The following is a 19,845-nucleotide window of genomic DNA, read 5'->3' on the forward strand; positions in this document are numbered from 1 at the left end:
CATCCCCATGGGTTGCCATCATTGTTAAACGCGTGTGAATTTCCAAAGACGTCTAGGATCTACACGGATCTCTGTATGCAGTGCCTTGCATGGTGCCAGACCCCATGAAGCCTCCAACAAAGCTTTTTTAAAATGATGAAAGTTTAATAAAAACAGCAGTTCACGCGTTTTAACACCCACTTGTGTAGGAGGCGCATTCTAGCCACCTAGACCCCCATAGAACAAGCAGCCTCCTCTAGTAAGAAAAAAGACATCAGGTCAGAATGATAGTGACACCAATTCCATGCCCCAAAGCTGTGTGCTTTGCTCTTTATTTTTTTATGTGTATTTTTATTTTTTCCAGATTTATTGAGATATCGTTGACTTGTAACATTATGTAAGTTTAAGGTGTACAATGCGTTGATTTGACACACTCCTCTATGGCAAAATGATTACCCCCATGGTGTTAGCTGACACCTCCATCCTGTCACATAATTACCGTTTCTTTTCGTGGTGAGAACATTTGAGATCAACTTTCTTAGTAACCTCCAAGTATATAATACAGAATTCTTAGCTATAATCACCATGCTGTGTATTCCACCACCAGAACTTGTTATTCTTATAACTGGAAATTTATGCCTTTTGACTAACATCTTCCCCAGCCCCCCACCTCCTCTATTCCTCTGAGTTCAGCTCCTTTAGATTGCACATACAAATGTCTTTCATTTCTTTCTCTGCCTGTCTTTCTCTGCCTGACTTATTTCACTTAGCATAATACCCTGCTGGTCCATCCCTGTTTTTGCAAATGGCAGAATTTCTTTCTGTCTCATGGCTGGAAAATCTTTCGCTGTATAGCTATGTTACATCTTCTTTATCCATTTATTTGTTGACGGACACTTAGGGTGTTTCCATATCTTGGCTATTGTGAATAATGCTGCCGTAAACATGGGGGTGCAGATATGTCTTCGAGATCCTGTTTTCATTTCTTTGGGGTGAATATATACCCAGAAGTGGGGTAGCTGGATCACGTGGTAGTTCTGTTATCAATTTGGGGGGGAACCTCCATATTGTTTCCCATAGTCCCTGTACCAGTTTTTACTCCCACCAACAGTGCACGAGGGGTCCCTTTTATCCACATCCCCACCAACACTTGTTGTTTGTTGTCTTTTTTGTTTTTGTTTTTGTTTTGCGGTACGCGGGCCTCTCACTGTCGTGGCCCCTCCCATTGCGGAGCACAGGCTCCAGACGCGCAGGCTCAGCGGCCACAGCTCACGGGCCCAGCCGCTCCGCGGCACGTGGGATCTTCCCGGACCGGGGCACGAACCCGCGTCCCCCGCATCAGCAGGCGGACTCTCAACCCCTGCGCCACCAGGGAAGCCCTGTTTGTTGTCTTTTTGATAATAGCCATTCTGATGGGCGTAAGGTAATATCTCACTGTGGTTTTGGTTTGCATTTCCCTGATGGTTAGTGACGTTGAGCACCTTTTCATTGACCTGTTGGCCATTTTTATGTCTTTTTTGGAAAAATGTCTTTGCAGCTCATTTGCCCATTTTTTGATCAGATTATTTCATTTTTTGCTGTTGAGCTGTATGAGTTCTTTATATATTTTGGATATTAACCCCTTATCAGATACACGGTTTGCAGATATTTTCTCCCATTCCATTATGTCGTCTTTTGATTTTGTTGTTTCTTTTTCTGTGCAGGTGCTTTTTAGTTTGATATAGTCCCACTTTTATTTATTTTTGCTTTTGCTGCTTGTCCTTTTGGTGTCATATCCAGGAAATTACTGCCAAGACCAAAATCAAGGAGCTTTTCTCTTATGTTTTATTCTAGGAGTTTTATAGTTTCAGGTCTTAAGTTTGTCTTTAATCCATTTCGAGTTCACTTTTGGGAGTGGTGTAAAATAGAGGTCCAATTGCCTTCTTCTGCATATGGTTATCCAGTTTTCCCAACATCATTTTTTGAAGAGACTATCCTTTTCCCACTTAGAAGAGTCAATATTGTTAAAATGTCCATATCGCCCAAAGCCATCCATTGATTCGATGCAATCCTTATCACAATTCCAACGGCATTTTTCACAGAAATAGTAAAAGACGATTCTAAAATTTGTATAGAGCCACAAAAGGCCCCAAATAGCCAAAGCAATCCTGAGAACAAAGAACAAAGCCAGAGGCACCACACTTCCTGATTCCCAACTATACTACAAAGTTATAGTAAACCAAAAGAGTATGCTACTCATAAAAATAGACACATAGGGGATTCCCTGGTAGTCAAGTGGTTAGGACTCAGCACTTTCATTGCTGTGGCCCGGGTTCAATCCCTGGTTGGTGAACTGAGATCCTGCAAGCTGCATGATGCAACCAAAAAAAAAAAAAAAATAGACACAGACCAATGGAACAGAATTGAGAGCCCAGAAATAATGGCAAATAGAAATAGCAAACAGTACTTGCTAAGGGAGCCAAGAATGCACTTTGCTCTTTAAAAGACGCTCTTTGGCGTGTACACAGACCCCCCCGCACTGGGTTAAATCAATCATTGTGGTTTCCCCACAGTTCCAATAAGCTTGAATCCCTCTGGCTTTTACTAGGGGGATGCCACAGGGGCTGTGACACTCTAACAGGAGGGAGAAGTGACAGCTAACAGCGTGGCATGGAGAGCGGTTATAGAATTCATTCATTCACTGTTTACTGAGCACCTACTATGTGCCAGGCCACGTTTGGACCACGAGAGGTGGTGCAGGGGAAAAAAATGGACATAGCCCCAATCCTTCAGAGCTACGAAATCCCAATAACAAGAGGCCTCGAAGTGTAGGGAAACCATCCTATAACTTCTCCAGTCCTTCGGGCTTCCCTGTGTAATGCTGATTCATCTTTCTAACGAATCGTCCCGAGTCAGCAAGTAAAAGGTTAGATTACCCTCACTTTAGGCTTTACAAAGCCATGGGAGGGTGCAGGATGTTTTGGAAGAGCTATCCATCAGGAAACAAAAACATAAACAAAACGGGAAAGACATCCATCACAAATAATCAACTTTTGTTAATGGATGCATGTCAGTTATGTGAAAAACACAGAAGTGGAATGCTGTGTCCCCTGGCCATGCCAGAGAAAGAAATGCAGTAGCACTGGGCTTCGGGGGGTACGGGGATGCTCAAACTCTCACGCACACACCACGCCACCCCTACCCGGCCTGCCCCACCCTGCCGGGGCTCAGCTGGTTCGTAAAGGAAGCGTGGTTCAAGTTCACCGCCAGCCGGTAACTGGGAGGTGAGTATTTGACACTCCTGCTTCTAAAATACTTGAACACTCATGACGTCATCAACCCCGACAGCAGCTTCTTTGACAAATGGGAAACCAAGGCCTGTGTCCCTCAACCGCACAGAAAATACACATATCTGGTGCTTTACAGTGTTTTAAAAGGACTTCCATATACATTGTGTCATTCGAGCTTCAACCACTCATAAAGCCGGCAAGTGGACTTTATGATACTGCTTTTACAGGTAAAGAAGCAAGCTCAGAGAGGTTAAGCGACTGGCCCAAAAGCACACAGCAATTGTGCAGAGTCATCCAGGGACAGAGCAGGGTGGGGCCTCTTCCTATCCTATTAAACTCCCGTATTTACCGTGGAGACTAGGAGTGAAAAGCCCTGCCCATTCTTGGTGTTTTCCTATGCAGGGTCTCCCTTCCTGAGGAGCCCCCCACGGCCCCTCCACAGAATGTCATCGCCAGCGGCCGGACCAACCAGTCCATCATGATCCAGTGGCAGCCACCTCCCGAGAGCCACCAGAATGGCATCCTTAAGGGCTACATCATCAGGTAGGCGTCCGCACCAGGGAAAGGAGGGCCGCCCAGACTCAAGAGGAAAGAGATGAGGGAGGGTCAGGGAGTGGATTGGAAAACAGAGCAGATTCATGGCAGGTCCTTCTTCATCAACAAGGACCAGGCAACAAGAAATGCCTACACTCCAGTAGGAAGGATTGAAGTTAGACATCTAGAAGAACTTCCAGCAGTGAGAGCCTTGGAAACCAATAGGAATGGTTAGAGAGGAGATACAATGTAGCCTCCTTAAGGCTGTATGGATGGCAAGTCTGCCAGACGTCAGGGCTACATAGGAGTAGGGCTACACAGAGACACGTAACTATCCAGGGGACCAACCACCTGGGAAACCAAGAATATTCTAGCAGGCCAGATTTCCCCAGGACAGACAATGAGTGGACGAATCACTAGGCCAAGAACTGGTTAAAAAGTGGAAGTCCTGTCTTTGGTCCCTACTGCCAAATGAAACCCAGGTATATAGCCTTTTATTTTTACATTTGACTGTGGGTGCTTTACTGGTAACCCGAAAGTGTATTATTACGTTGTTACTAAAATTTGGTATTCATAAAAGAAAATTAGCCTGCTACTTGAAACTTCTGAGAACTTGTGTCAGTATTCTGAACCCTGGCTGGTTGCAAGATGCTGGGCAACTTCACACATCTCTCTCCTGAATGTGTGCACTCGCAGCCCTGGAATTCCCCGATTTTGGAAGCAGTTACTGTTGGTTTGGCTGCTCTATTATTGGTTAAGCTCGTCGTGGGCTTTTTGGTGAATCCTAAAGGGTGGTGGTTCTCAAAGTGTGGTCCCTGGACCAGCAACGTCAGCATCACTTGAGAACTTGATAGGAATGCAAATTCTCAAGTCCTACCCCTCAGCTATGGAATGAGAACCTTTGGGATAAGCCCAGCAATCTGTGATTCAACATATCCCATTTCTTTATTACCCTGCATTCTTTTTTCCAGTGGAAGGTGGAACTTGGTAGAGTATGTAGCCTCAGATTTTTTTCTTTCCACCTCAGTGAATGGCTGTCAAAAGAGGGAGCCGTTCTCCTAGAAGGAGAAAGGAAATGAGCCCAACCTTTGGAGACCACTCTCTGATCAGCGACCCCTCAAAGCTAGACCCGTGAGATCTTCCCAGGAACTCTGAGCATCCCTGGCTAGCTATCCTACCAATGTCCTCCTCCCCCGTCAAAAAGAAGAGTCCAGACACATCCCCTGGACTTGCATTATCCCGTGGGGTAGCCGCTGGTCACTTGCAGCCATTTAAATTAAGAAAAAAAGTAAAGTAAATGACAAACGTAGTTCCTCAGTTACATTAAGCACGTTTCAGGTGCCCCAAAACCACAGTGCCAGCCGGTTCCATGTTGGACAGCATGTATGTGGGTTTCCACCATCACAGACAGCTTCCTGGGCACGAGGACAGCAGGCTGACTCCAATCCATTTCCTCTTGGCTTTCTCCCCTCAGGTACTGCCTGGCTGGGCTGCCTGTTGGGTACCAGTTTAAGAACATCACGGACGCTGATGTCAACAACCTGCTGCTGGAGGACCTCATCATCTGGACCAACTACGAGATCGAGGTGGCCGCCTACAACAGCGCAGGACTGGGTGTCTACAGCAGCAAAGTCACCGAGTGGACACTGCAGGGAGGTGGGTGGGGACAGTGGCCGTGGAAGAGCTGGTACTTCCCCCTCTCCGTGCCTGATGGGTCCTGACTGTCCAGTCCTGACTGCCTCAACCGTGTCACCTGTTTTATCCAGTCCCAGGCTGTCGCATGCTGTGCCCAGCTACCCCGTAGGGTGGGAGGACGGAGGGAAAGATGGATGAAGAGGTTGGGGTGGGTGTGATGAATGCAGAGGCTTCGGGGATACAGGGACCTTCTGCAAAGTTTCCCATTAACTGGATCATGAAACAGCTTACATTTAGCGTTGTACCTAAAAACCACCCTGAGCATTTTCAGATCCATCACTTTTATTTGTGGGTACCCTGTGAAATGGGCCAGACCGGTTTTATTAAGCCCAAACTAATCTGCAGAAAGAGGGCATCTGAAGTCTCCATAGCAGCAGGGGAGGAGCTGGGGGGAGCGGGGTAAAGCAGTGTCTGCAGACCTCATGTGTTTTCTCTGCTTAACCGGGCCAGACAGTCAGACTGTGCCCCCTTCACGCACACCCCTACCTCTCTGCTCTCCTCCAGTGCCCACGGTCCCTCCAGGCAACGTGCATGCAGAAGCCACCAACTCCACAACCATCCGCTTCACCTGGACTGCTCCCAGCCCCCAGTTCATCAATGGCATCAACCAGGGCTACAAGGTACATAAGGCCTCTCCTTGCCCCGAGAGGAAGCCTGGAGATTCTCGAAAGGACGCAGGCCGCAGAGGCAGGGAGAAGGCGAGGAAGGGGGAGGAGGGAGTCCCCGCTCTGTCTCTGAATCATTGGTTCAAGCCAAGCAGAGGACACATGATCAAGGCAAGGGGCATGCGGGCTTTCCCCGGGTCCACGTCCAGGCCGCGGGGAATACGGACACTGGCCTGTCTGAGACCCAGTGCAGGGAGCAGTCAGTCTCTATGAGCCTGCCTTATGAACAAAACCAGGTTTGCTTCAGGCTCAGGGTCCCCACACAGCCACGGCCCCATCAGAAAAATCCAGAACAGGGCTTCCCTGGTGGCGCAGTGGTTGAGAGTCCGCCTGCCAATGCAGGGGACACGGGTTCGTGCCCCGCTCTGGGAAGATCCCACATGCCGCGGAGCGGCTGGGCCCGTGAGCCATGGCCGCGGAGCCTGAAAAAAAAAAAATTGTTGGGGAGATGTAGGAGTCCAAGGTCAAGGTGCTGATAAGGCTGGTTCCGTTTGAGGCGTCTCTTCTTGGCATGTAGACGGCCGCCTTCTCTGTGTCCTCACGCATCTTCCCTCTGTGTGTCTGTGTCCAGATTTCCGCTTCTTAGAAGGACACCAGTTCTGTGGGATGAGGATCCACGCTAAGGACCTCGTTTTAACTTAATTACCTCTTTAAAGGCTATCTCCAAACACAGTCACATTCTGAGGTCCTGGGGGTTAGGGCTTCCACATAAAAATTGGAGGGGAAACAATTCAGCCATAACAAAAAGCACTAGTAGCGGTGGTGATGGTGATGGTAGTATATTTGCTATAATTGGAACTGTGCTGCAAGTCGGGACTTCTCAACCATCCCCTTCTGGCAGCCACTGCTGGGTCTCTCCTCTCACCCCACGAGGAGCACGGAGCTGACCTTCCCTTAGAGAATGGGAGATGGCAGATCACAGAGTGTGTGGTCCACACCGTGTTTTACAGCTTGGCCCCAGCTGAGTGGGGCGGGTGGGAGGAGGCAGTGCGCTCCCTCCGGATGTGAGAGGCATGTCACCAGGAAGCCAGCCGTGGAGGGCAGGGAACCGCGGGCTCTGCTGGCCTCGAGGTGACCGCAGATACTTCCAGAAGATTCCCACACCACCCGTGTGTGACAACAAGGACCATTTCTAGGACTAGCAGCCTTAGCCTTTGTTGCTGCAAGGTGGGGATGGCTGGACGGGAAGGGGCTGAGATTACATCACCCAGAGAATTTTCTGCTGGTGTTTCAAGTAAAGGAGGGAGGGTCCAGATCCCGATACACCCCAGCCGTAGCCATCTCGCTTCCAGGAAAGTGCGTCACCGAGGCTGAGCGGGGCCCTCCTGGACCAGGGCTGTGTAGCTGCTCCCCGGTAGTGCCGGCTGGCTGGAGAAACCTCCTAATTGGGACTCTGGGGGGAGGCAGTGGAGGGAAGAGGGAGGCTTGCGTCATGCAGAGGAACTGAGCTGGGAAGAATTAGCTTCTTGCTGCCGATCCTATGTTTCCTTCCACTTTGGGGAGACCTGGGCTGCAAACTTCTAAGGTAAATGGCTCCCAGAGGGCCAAGGAGACCAGCTTAGTGGCCGGGACAATTAGGGCAATGACCCAGAGCCAGAGGAAGCTGCAGAAGCCCACCTGATTCCCAGGTCCAGTCTGTGCCCAGCACCCCGTAACTGCTCCAAGAAAGTCAGCAGAAATGAATTGTCCAGATAGCTTGAGCATAGAAACTGGTGCGTAAGAAGAGCTCACGCTTACAGGGCACTTTCTACAGGCCAGGCAGGATGCCTGGGCTTCCCTCACATTCTTGTCTCATGCAAGCTGCACAAGACCCCTAAGAAGGAAGGCTTGTTATCATCACCCCATTTTACAGAGGAGGAAACTGAGGCATGAGGGCCAGTGACTTGTTCACAGTCAGAGTAACTGCAAAGCTTGGCTTCAAACTCCAGAGCCTGCACCTTGTCTTGCATTAAAAGGAAAGTGTTGTATGATTTAATTGTAAAATAATAACTATAACTTGATTTTTTCTAAGTATGAATGGATACAAGTGGGGATTTTGTTTCCTGCTCCTTTGGCCTTCAGTATCACAGGGAGGAAAAAAAAGTAGTGTCCGTCCCTTCCATCCTTCCAGTGAGAAGGGACCTTTTTTTCCCCTTTGAATTGTGAACAATTTCAAACATCTACAAAAGTAGTGAGGAGACTAAGATGACTTGATAAGACCATAATGCACCCTGGCTTCGACAGTTACCAACTCATGGCCCAATGCGTTCCCTCTATTTTCCAGCTCTCTGCTTCTCCCCTAGAATATTTGTAAGGAAATCCCAGGTATTGTAGCCTTTCATCCATAAATATTTCTGCAGAGAAATATTATAGATAAAGTCTCTACTTAAAACCTAAACACAATAACCAGATTCCCATTATAGTGCCTTAAAAAATCAACAGTCCCCTTAATAGCATCAGATACCCGGTCAGCGTTCAAATTTCCCCAGTTGCCACGGCATTTCTTTTACTGGTTGGTTTATTTGCCTCAGGGTCCAAATGAGAGTCACACAATTGCAATTGGTTGAAGTTTTCTAGGTCTCAGTTGATCTACAGATTCTCTCTCTCCTTTCTCTCTCTCACTCTCTCTTCCTTTTAATTTATTTAGTAAAGAAACTTAGTCAGGGCTTCCCTGGTGGCGCAGTGGTTGAGAGTCTGCCTGCCGATGCAGGGGACACGGGTTCGTGCCCCGGTCCAGGAGGATCCCACATGCCGCGGAGCGGCTGAGCCCGTGAGCCATGGCCGCTGAGCCTGCGCGTCCGGAGCCTGTGCTCCGCAACAGGAGAGCAGGAGAGGCCACAACAGTGAGAGGCCCACGTACTGCAAAAAAAAAAAGAAACTTAGTCATTTGTCCTATAGAGTTTTCCACAGCCTGGATTTGCGACTGCATCCCTGTGGGGTCATTTAATATATTCCTCTGAACACTATATTTGCAGTAAATTGGAATTTAGAACTAGAGGCTTGATCATATTCGGATTTGATGATTTTTTTTTTCAAAATATTACTTCCTAGATGGTGCTGTGCATTTTCATTAAAAGGCACAGAGTCTGCCTGTCTCTCTTACTAGGACGTGGTGACCATTGACCACCCTTGTGTGCTCTATTATCTCAATAGGGGATACTTGAGGATATGAAATGTATTCAAGTATGAAAATGAGGATACTTGAATATTATGATTTCTCCTTGATTTATGAGCTGTAATACTTTCCCCCCAAAAGAGTTTTTCTGTTAACAACTTTTTGGTTACCTGAAGGCTTAGTTCATCTAGGAAAAGCATGGTAAATGCTCAGTTCTTTTCCATGACTTAACAATTTTCAGAATAGTGAATTGGTTCCTTAGCATCTTCTAAGGTGACAGATGAGTTTGGATGGGGGCAGAGGGAAGCATCTTTTTGTTTTGTTTTTGTTAGTATTATTATGTCCTTAAGGATTTTTAATACGTCTGATATGTTTCAATCCACTGCCATTATTACTCTTATTGATACCAAATTGACCCATCACCCACCTCTTCCAAGTTGGTGAGTCCTTTTGATGTGGCCCCAGGAGTCTTTTTTTTTTTTTTAATTCTTTATTTATTTATTTATTTATTTATTTATTTATTTTTGGCTGTGTTGGGTCTTCGTTTCTATGCAAGGGCTTTCTCTAGTTGTGGCGAGCGGGGGCCACTCTTTTTTTTTTTTTTTTTTTTTTTTTGCTGTACGCGGGCCTCTCACTGCTGTGGCCTCTCCCGTTACGGAGCACAGGCTCCGGACGCACAGGCTCAGCGGCCATGGCTCACGGGCCCAGCCGCTCCGCGGCATGTGGGATCTTCCCGGACCGGGGCACGAACCCGCGTCCCCTGCATCGGCAGGCAGACTCCTAACCACTGCGCCCCCAGGGAAGCCCCCTTGTTTCTTTTAATGATAGTTAGATACCAAAATCTGGGCACTGGGGCTGCTCCTGGTTCTAGCATTGGTTGTTGTTTCAAGGCCCTGTGAATGGACAACTCAGAAATAGTTTTTTTAAAGATAAAACACGTACTGATACTTCCAATTCAATTTCAGGACTCTAACATTTTAAAAATAATCTCATTGGTCTTTTGTCTCTCTTTTCTCCATTCTGAAAATCTAGTTTCTTCCACAGCAACAGAATTACTCACCTACTTGATCCCACAAATACCCACGACAGTTTCAGAACAGCAATATCAACACTGTGATTACTGAAAATAGTTTCAGATTATCTGTACTTCTTAGGATGTATCCCACACGGGATACAGTCCCCCCCTTTCTGTGCAAAGTCTCTGAAATGGTTTCTTTCTGTGTAATTTTGCTACAATTCAGTATACAGTGAGGTTCATTTGTTTCATTTGGGTTTCGATTTTTAGGGATTGATTTTTTTATTTAATTGTATTCTATAATTATGTAGCATATTTACATGGTTCCAAAGTTAAATCTACAAAGCGAAGTTAATTCAGAAAAAAATCAGCCTGAATTCTGGTCCTCCTCCTTCCCAAGAGACGTGATTTCTTTTTGTTTGTTGGTTTGGTTCGGTTTTCCCTTCCATGTCTTTAATGTAAACAAAGGCTATGCATGTATAAATGTGTACCGTCGCCTTCTTAGATAAATGACAGTGTACTCTACATACTTTCTCCATTTTGCTTTTTTATTTACGTTGTATCCTGGAGGTCTCTCTGTAGGAGTATATAGAGATATTCCTTGTCCCTTTTTTAAAAATCTGTATCGTGTTCCATTATGTGGATCTCCCATTGTTTAGTCAGCCAGCTCCCTAGTGATGACATTTTGGTTGTTTCCAGTCTTTTACTATAACAAACATTTCTGCAGTGAATAGTTTTGTGCCTACATTTTTTCATACTGTCACATATAACTCTGAAATAGATTCTTAGAAATGAGATTGCTGGGTCAAAAGGTAAATGTGTATAATTTTTCTGCTATTGCCAAACCGTCCCCATTATTTTTTTAATTCTTTAATTTAATTTTTAACTGGGAATATATTTACACGATTCAAAAACCAACAAATGTAAAAAGATAAACTTATAGCAGGCAGACATCCTCCATCTCACACCATGCCACCCCAGTCCCTCATCTGCCTGGTTCTATCCTACCCAACCTTGAAATTCTCCACACTCCAGGGAACCACTGTTGTTAATTTCTTACAAACCCTTCCAGGATGTTTTGCGGGAATCCGTGCAAGAGAGATAGAAAAGTAGAGGGAAAGACAAACGGAGGGTGCAAAAAGAAAATTTCCCCTACTTGTTTTTAACTCCAGAATCTAGCAGGTTGTGCTCTCCTAGACTCTCGAGCCCGCGATGTACTGCCTCCATCAAAAACAGGAGGCACGTCAGTTCAGCCCTTTTCTCTACAACCATTGAGGTAGCTAATACTGGCTCCTGTAATAGCCTGAGGCTCAGAGAGGTTGAGTGATTTTCCCAGGGTCACACAGTAAATGGCAAAGCTGTGCTCTGTCGTCCTTTCTCTCGGCTTTGGCTGCACGTTCTGCACCCTGGCCTCCCCACCATCCCACGCACACACGCCTTTCAGTTACAGGGGTGACCCCCTGGGCCTCTGCTGTCTGAGGTGGGGTTGCCTGTCCCAGCATCTAGATCTGAAGTCCCCCCACAGGCACACTCACCCACACACCCCAGCCAGGCTCAGGGCTGCCCAGTCTGCTTAGAATCCAAGACCAAGGACCTAAGGAAGTGAATCAGCGCTGACCCCCGGTAACAAGAGCAGGCGTGGAGAACCCCCAGCCCTCACCTGGCAGCTGTGTGTACCTCGGCAGATAGAGGGCTGCGTCTAAGGTCTCAGGTCCACAAATCTGAAGCCGGATCCAGGTGGTCCCCCGTGCTCTGACCAGTCCTCAACCTTCCTGAGCCTTGGTTTCCTTTTTGTAGCAGCACGGGACAGTGACTCGCATGTCGTCCTCGTTGTGATGGTGAAACGGGACTGGTCCGTGATGGGCTTAACCCAGTGACAGGCACACATGGGACCAGAGCCCAGTGTGTGTGTGGAGCACAGCCTCCACCCCATGGCTGCCCAGAGCCCAGCCCCTTGGAAGCAATAGAGGCGCAGAAGACAATTCTGTTGTCTTCCTGGACCTGAGGGAGAGGCCTCTTAACCCTTAGCCTCCTCTTTGGATGCAGCTACAGGACAAGTGGTTCACATCCCAGAGTAAATGTTTTGAAGCAACCCCTGTCCTGCCTCCGTCTTGGGCTCTGGGCCTGGACCTGGAGGATGATGCTGTGGTCATGACTCCACCCAACCGCACCACCATCACCCTGTACCCATCTTCTTTGTCGTATCTGAAGACAATTCCCTGTGAATGTGCTTTAAGGCCCCTGTCAAGACATTCTTTGTCCCTTATTTTTTTAAATAGTAGTGATCACGATTGGCCTAAACCCGAAAAAATAATATTTACCCAGATTTTGCACTTACTGGAGAATGCACCACACAGTTCTAATGGTGTAATTAATTCGAAATTACATTGATTAAAGTAAATTAAAACACCAAGCTTGTTTCTTAATCTACGCCAGCGAAGTTCAGCAGTTGAACTGCTGTGAAACAAGATAACCAAATTAAGGAGGCTACTTAACCTACCTATTAAATGCCACTTAGTGTTTCTGGTTAGTATTTTTAGGGTCTAATTGGTATCTAATTAACTTGCTATCGGCTATCTTTTCACAATACCAATTAAGTTTCCAAACATCCTTTGTAAACACACGGCCATGAAAAGGAGGAGATGAGGCATTGTCATGGGCCTGAGTTAATCAGGAGACATTGGCGTGGTACTGTTTTATGTCTATAAATACCCAGGCTTATTAAAATTCATCCAGCGTTGCTTTTCACCATTAATTGCTATTTAATCAATTTGAAATAATTGAGGAAATCTGTGAGACCAGCTGTCATTGTTAGAGACAGACGAAGGGCCCAGAAGATAGGAGGGTGGGGCAGGAGGTCAAGAAGCAGCAGGGACGTGCAGCAACACGGACGCAACTAGAGATGCTCCTACTAAGGGAACTGAGTCAGACAGAGAAAGACAAACACCATACGATGTCACTCATACGTGAAATCTAAAATACGACACAAACGAAGTTGTCTACGAAACAGAAACAGACTCACAGAGAACAGACTTGTGGTTGCCAGGGGGGAGAGGGCTGGGGGAAGGATGGATTGGGAGTTTGGGGTTAGCAGATGCTAACATAGCAGATGCTATATTTAATGCTAAAGTGTTATATAGAGGATGGATAAACAACAAGGTCCTACTGTATAGCACAGGGAACTATATTCACTATCCTGTGATAAACCATGTGGAAAAGAATATTTAAAAAAAAGAATGTATAGGGCTTCCCTGGTGGCGCGGTGGTTGAGAGTCCGCCTGCCGATGCAGGGGACACGGGTTCGTGCCTCGGTCTGGGAAGATCCCACATGCCGCGGAGCGGCTGGGCCCGTGAGCCATGGCCGCTGAGCCTGCGCGTCCGGAGCCTGTGCTCCACAACGGGAGAGGCCACAACGGTGAGAGGCCCGCGTACCGCAAAAAATAATAATAATAATAAAATTAAAAAAGAATGTATAAATGTGTATAACTGAATCTCTTTGCAGAAGTTAACACAACATTGTAAATCAACTTTATTCTTCAATTTTTAAAAAAAAAAGGCAGGAAGAGAAGGAAGGGGAGGTGGGGAGCTTATGCAATTATGGCTGGGATATGTAGAGTGGAGATTAGAGGAAAAGTGATGCTGAATTTCCAGACGGGGTTTTCTTGCCAATGCTCCACCTCTAGAGGACGGTTACAGTTGAAATCCCAACTTGGAACAAGTTTAAAAGAGAGAGTCATCTACATACTGGAGTTCTTAGGAGGAACTGCCCCGGCCCAGGCAGAGAAAGGCATGGGAGCCCAAGTGTAGAAGCAAAGACCCTCAGCTACCCAGGAGCTGTGTGATATATTGTAAGTCACTTAGCCTCTCTGAGCCTATTTCGTCATCTGTAAAACACAAGACTGGCTTCATGCCTGTGTGAGCGTTCAGGGCTCCACGCTCAGAAGGTCCCCACGTTCAGTTAAATGCTCTGCTTCCGTTTCTGGAAATTCTTCATAATTTTTGAACAAGGGGGCCTCCATTTGCATTTTGCATTGGACCTGCAAATTATGGTAGCCAGTCTTGCCTGTATCTCCCTGTATCAAGTACCTCCCTGTGGGGTTGCTGTGGGAATCGAGCGGGAGAGGACTCACTGAAACCACCCTGCCCGGTACCTTGCTTAGAGTAAATCACTCAGCGAATGGAGCAGCACACCAAAGTGAGCTCCCAGAGGACAGATGCTCCAGTGGCCTGTGGGTATCCGCCCGGCCTCCCCTCCCTGGGAGGAGGGACCCTAGGAAAGCTGGGCCTCTGGACCCTCTCTGTCCGTTGGCCCAGCCTGTGGGAAAGCGCTGGGCCTCTGCTGGTGCGTACTTGCTGCCGCCGTGCTTGAGTGGCTGCCCTCTCCGCAGCTGATGGCCTGGGAACCAGAGCAGGAAGAGGAGGTTACCATGGTGACCGCCCGGCCCAACTTTCAAGACAGCATCCACGTGGGCTTTGTGTCGGGCCTGAAGAAGTTCACTGAGTACTTCACCTCGGTGCTGTGCTTCACCACCCCCGGCGACGGGCCTCGCAGCACCCCGCAGCTGGCGCGCACCCACGAGGACGGTAGGCAGCGCCCTAACCCCGGCTCCCTCTGACCCCACCCCCCTCCGTGGGCCAGGCCGAGCGCTCCAGGCCCAGGACGGCCCTGCTCTTGTCTTCGAGCCGGGAGTCACCCCTGGAGCCCCACGGGCTGTCTTGAGGACGGTGGTCTCTCTCCGGCTCTAACTGGCATTGGGTGGGTGGGGGACCCTTTTGGGTACAGTGCCAGGGCCCGTGGGACACCTGAGCTTCACTGAAATCCTGGACACCTCGCTGAAGGTCAGCTGGCAAGAACCAGGGGAGAAGAACGGCATTCTCACAGGTAGGCGCCACAGCGTCGCTGCCCCGGGGTGAGACGGGCGGCAAAGGCCCTCCCGTCCATCCCCCTCCCTTCGACCTAGTGTTCATCCAGAGCCTCCCAGCAGGCCACTCTTTCTTAGAAAGGACTCATGGGAGGCTCTCAGCCCCTGTGCTCTGAGCCGCATCCCAGATCTCCAGCCGCAGTGACCCACCCTCCCTCCTGCAATCCACACCCAACGAGGGGCACCCACCCAGGTTACACCCGGGGCCCCAGGCACGCTGCTCCCACCTCCCTCGGCCCCCTCCTTCCAATGCGTGTCCAACTGCCAGACTAGTAAGGAAGTGAGAAGCAGGGCAGAAGGTTAAGGTCCCAGCCAAGCTCACGCCACACTGGGGCCTCTCCCCAGGATATCGGATCTCCTGGGAGGAGTATAACCGGACCAACACCCGCGTGACGCACTACCTGCCCAACGTCACCCTGGAGTACCGCGTCACGGGCCTCACCGCGCTCACCACCTACACCATCGAGGTGGCCGCCATGACCGCCAAGGGCCAGGGCCAGGTGTCCGCCTCAACCATCTCCTCCGGGGTGCCTCCAGGTGGGTGCCTGCTCCCAGCGCTGGGCTCCTGGCCTCTTGTTCTCCTGTTCGGGAGGAGGCCCCTTCTTCAGGAAGATTGGCTTCTTCCCACACAGCTCTCCCCTCCCTGGAGTCTGGGGTTCCCGGGTCCTCCCAGGGCCGGCTGCATCCTCGTGATGGTGAGGCCGTGTGGGCTGCTGCCGCTTCCTCCCCTGACTCTCAGGGGAGCCCGGGCCCCCGCAGAACCCCACCCTTGCCTCCTTCCGCCACTGCCCCCTCCCTCTACTCCCCCATCCTGCTCCAGGCATCAAGCAGCGGTATCTATGATTCAGGGGAAGAATTCTCACTGTCACCCAAAAGGTCCAAATGGATTCCAACCAGTGGAAATGTTGGTTGGGAAGGGGATAGAGCAGGGTGAGAATAACCTCACCCCCGGTGTAAACAGCAAGCTTTGGCCCCCGTCGTGCTTCTGCCAGGCTCTGTGACCCTGAGCAAGTGAAGCGTCCCCCCCCGTGCCTCAGTTTCCCCATCTGTGTCTATGGAGAGACGCACTGGATAGCCACGTGGTCCTGTCTGGGTCTGTGAGTCTGCTTGTGCGATGTGGCCAGAATCCCTCAACCCGCCCACCGAGGTGGTTGAGATACCTGAGCTTCAGTTGACCCCAAGTGATAAACTAGTGCTCACCTGGCCCAGAGCTCAGTGCATCTGTGCACTTAGCCCTCCCAACAACCCTGAGGTAGGCAATATTATTATCATCTCCATTTTACCGAGGAAGACACTGTGGCACAGAAAGGTTAGGTAACTTGCCCAAAGGCACACAGCATCAGAGGCAGTGGAGTTGGATTTCAACTCAGACAGTCCGACCCCAGAATCTGTTCTCTTTCTGTTCACCCTGAACCCTAAGGTTTCTGGTCAGAATACAGGGACTTCAGGAATTCCCTGGTGGTGTAGCGGTTAAGAATCCACCTGCCAATGCAGGGGACACGGGTTCGAGCCCTGGTCCTAGAAGATCCCACATGCCGCGGGGCAACTAAGCCCGTGCGCCACAACTACTGAGCCTGCGCTCTAGAGCCCGTGAGCCACAACTACTGAGCCCGTGTGCCTAGAGCCCATGCTCCACAAGAGAAGCCACCACAGTGAGAAGCCCACACACCTCAACGAAAAGTAGCCCCCGCTCGCTGCAACTAGAGAAAGCCCGTATGCAGCAACGAAGACCCAACGCAGCCAAAAACTAAATAAAGTTAATAATTAAAAGAAAAAAAGAATACAGGGGCTTCCTCCCGTCCTCACCCCTCCTTCTAACCTCCCTCGGCCATCATTGGTTTGGGAGGGCTGTGATGGGTTATGTGTAGATGGAGAGGATTCATTCAGGAAGCCCAGCCCCCGTTTCCTGGCCCTGGGGGGTTCTCTCAGCCCCGAGCCTAGCTCGGTCCCCGGTCTGAACACAGTGAGCCTTAGATGCAGGGCCGAAGGCCGTGTTGTGGGTTGAGGCCTCGGCCATGTTCCTACTCCGAGGTGTCTAGGAAATGTTCGACACACAGACCGCCCCCCGCCGCCCCATGCCTGGAGAGTCCTGTGGGGGGGTGGAAGGACCTTCTTCTCACTCCTTTCCTGCCCTGTTTTCCTTTTCCAGAACTCCCAGGAGCCCCCACCAACCTGGGCATTTCCAACATTGGCCCCCGCTCCGTGACCTTGCAGTTCAGGCCAGGTTATGATGGGAAGACCTCCATCTCCCGCTGGCTGGTGGAGGCCCAGGTAAAGCTGCCAGAGGAGAGCCCTACAGCCTGGGCAGCCTGCTCCCCGGCCTTGGCGGCACCCCTGCTCTCCAGAGCAAATCACATGTGTGTTTCAATCTGTGTGAGTTTCACATGCAACTATCAGAAGGTCAGATACACCAAAAATGCCCACAGTTCCACCTCCACCTCACCTGTGCGCACACACACACACATACACACACACACACACACACACACACACACACACACCCTCTGGTCAGGGTGGTGACTGGCTAGCCTAGAGAAATAACCAGCTGCTTCCTGCAGCCCTTTACACCCATGGGTCTCACCTTTGGCTGCACCAGGGGAGTGTTCGGAAGTTCCAGCACCTGGGTCCCACCCCTAGAAATTCCGATTTTGACTTAGCTGGGGTTTTAAGAAGCATGCCAGGGTGTTGGGGAGACTCACCTGGGAAGCTTACTGTTGATAAATATGAGGACTCCTGGGCACCGCCCCCAGGGATTCTGATTGGCTGGGTCAAGGGCAGGGCCCAGGAGTGGGTTTATAATAAGCATCCCGCGAGATTCTGATGCAGGAGGGCTCGGGGTCACACTTGAAGTCTTGTTTAAGGGCCTGGAAAGATGGGGGGCCCCCTGTGGTGCCCTCCGGGTGAGCCCTGGGGTTTGTGTCAAGACCTTCCCTGGGCCGGGCTATACCTCCCGGGAGCTGGGGCTCAGAGCACCCCCATCTCAGCCCAGCAGGCTGGCCAGGTCTAAGGGTGTCTCCATTTTCAGGTGGGCGTGGTCGGAGAGGGAGAGGAGTGGCTGCTGATTCACCAGCTCCCCAACGAGCCGGACGCCCGGTCCATGGAGGTGCCCGACCTGAACCCCTTCACCTACTACAGGTAACGGGTTAGGAAGGGGAGGGGGCTGCCCAGCCTGGGATGGGCTTTGGCCCTGGGGTCCTGCCCTCACCCTTTTGCTCACCCCTCTCCGCCCATCTCAGCTTCCGCATGCGCCAGGTGAATATCGTGGGCACTAGCCCACCCAGCCAGCCTTCCAGAAAGATCCAGACCCTCCAGGCGCCGCCTGACATGGCCCCAGCCAACGTGACGCTGCGCACAGCGAGTGAGACCAGCCTGTGGCTCCGGTGGATGGTGAGGCTCCCGCGAGGGCGGTGGGGGTGGGATGTCTCCTCGGGCCTCAGCACCCTGCAGAAGTGTCACCGCCTCAAAGCAGGCGTCCACCGGATTACCTCCAGGCCCCTTCTCTGTCCTGAGCATCAGTCTTAGTCAAATGAACAAATGCCCCACGTGAAAAGAAGCTCGAAAACACTGCTTATTGAGCATTGCCACATGCCAAGCATTTTACATTATTTTTCTTCCATTTAATCCTCCCAGTAATCCTGCAAAGGACGTGGTACTGTCCCAATTTACAGCTACGAAAACTGAGGCTCCGAGAGGTTAGGAATTCACCCACAGTCACACAGCTCCCAGGGGTGGTTCTGGGATTCGGATGTAAGTTGTCTCACCCACCAAGTCAGAGAGTGAGGGGTTGCTTCTCAGGTTGAGGGGGGAGGTCGGGGAGGCATTAGTCTCTGTCCCCGCAGATCAGGGCTCCACATCGAGGGTCATTACCCCAGTGACCCTGCACGAGTTAGTAATACGTGCAGAGGGCTTCTCCTCCTGCCAAGCTGGGTTCTGAGTGCTGTCAGAGTTGGACCTTGAACCCTCTCCACGAGCCTGTGACAGTGATCCTGGCCCCCACTTTACAGATGAGGAAACTGAGGCAGAGAGAGGTGGAATAACTGGCCCAAGACCCCCCACACCCCCTAGTTAACAGCAGGGCTCGGGATCCCAACCCGGGGAGTCTGGCCCCCAAAATCCGCCACCCTAACCCCTGAGCCAGCCCATCTTCTGGGGAACAGGAGAGAGCATTTCTCCCCCAGGACATCGCCTGGAACCGCGTTTCCCGGCGCGGACGCCACAAAGCAGCAACCCAAGAGGAATTCCTAGACAAGCAGACATGGGGCCAGCACCGAACGGCCCGGCTCCTTAGAGAATCCAGGAATGATAGCTTCAGGGGGAGCTGCCTGCCTCCACTTCACCAGGCCCCTCCGGCCACGCAACTCTTTTTTGCTTCCACTAAAGATGTCTTACTAGTTGCCCCAAACTCAACTTGCAAAACCCCGAGCTGTGGGCTGGGATTTACCAGAAAGTCATTGCTGCCTTTCGCTTGCCTGGACAAGCCTGATGGAGGCGCTAATGGCCATATCAGCCCAGACGAGCGCTAGTTATGAATGACGACGCCCCTCCCAGGCGGCTGGGACCAGCACCACGCAGAGCTGTCAGGCCCAGTTCGCCCCTCCCCGACCCCCCGCTTCTCACCTCAGCTCTGCTCCCCTCCAGGCTGCTCCCCGCATCCCTTCTGCATCTCACTTTA

At 50.4% G+C, this 19,845-nt stretch overlaps 1 protein-coding gene across 4 annotated transcripts in view; it reads left to right on the top strand.

The window, feature by feature from the left end:
- Positions 1–19,845, top strand: part of SDK2 (sidekick cell adhesion molecule 2) — a 264,644-nt gene that overhangs the window by 194,924 nt on the left and 49,875 nt on the right. For all 4 annotated transcript variants that reach the window (XM_032617354.1, XM_032617353.1, XM_032617351.1 and 1 more), the window contains 9 exons: positions 3,651–3,791; positions 5,257–5,438; positions 5,982–6,097; positions 14,640–14,835; positions 15,035–15,133; positions 15,519–15,710; positions 17,323–17,444; positions 18,199–18,308; positions 18,410–18,560. In XM_032617354.1, the coding sequence (XP_032473245.1) occupies positions 3,651–3,791; positions 5,257–5,438; positions 5,982–6,097; positions 14,640–14,835; positions 15,035–15,133; positions 15,519–15,710; positions 17,323–17,444; positions 18,199–18,308; positions 18,410–18,560 (1,309 nt within the window). The remainder of the gene's footprint in view (positions 1–3,650; positions 3,792–5,256; positions 5,439–5,981; positions 6,098–14,639; positions 14,836–15,034; positions 15,134–15,518; positions 15,711–17,322; positions 17,445–18,198; positions 18,309–18,409; positions 18,561–19,845) is intronic.

The sequence above is a fragment of the Phocoena sinus genome, chromosome 20, assembly GCF_008692025.1.
Source record: "Phocoena sinus isolate mPhoSin1 chromosome 20, mPhoSin1.pri, whole genome shotgun sequence".
Taxonomy (NCBI): domain Eukaryota; kingdom Metazoa; phylum Chordata; class Mammalia; order Artiodactyla; family Phocoenidae; genus Phocoena; species Phocoena sinus.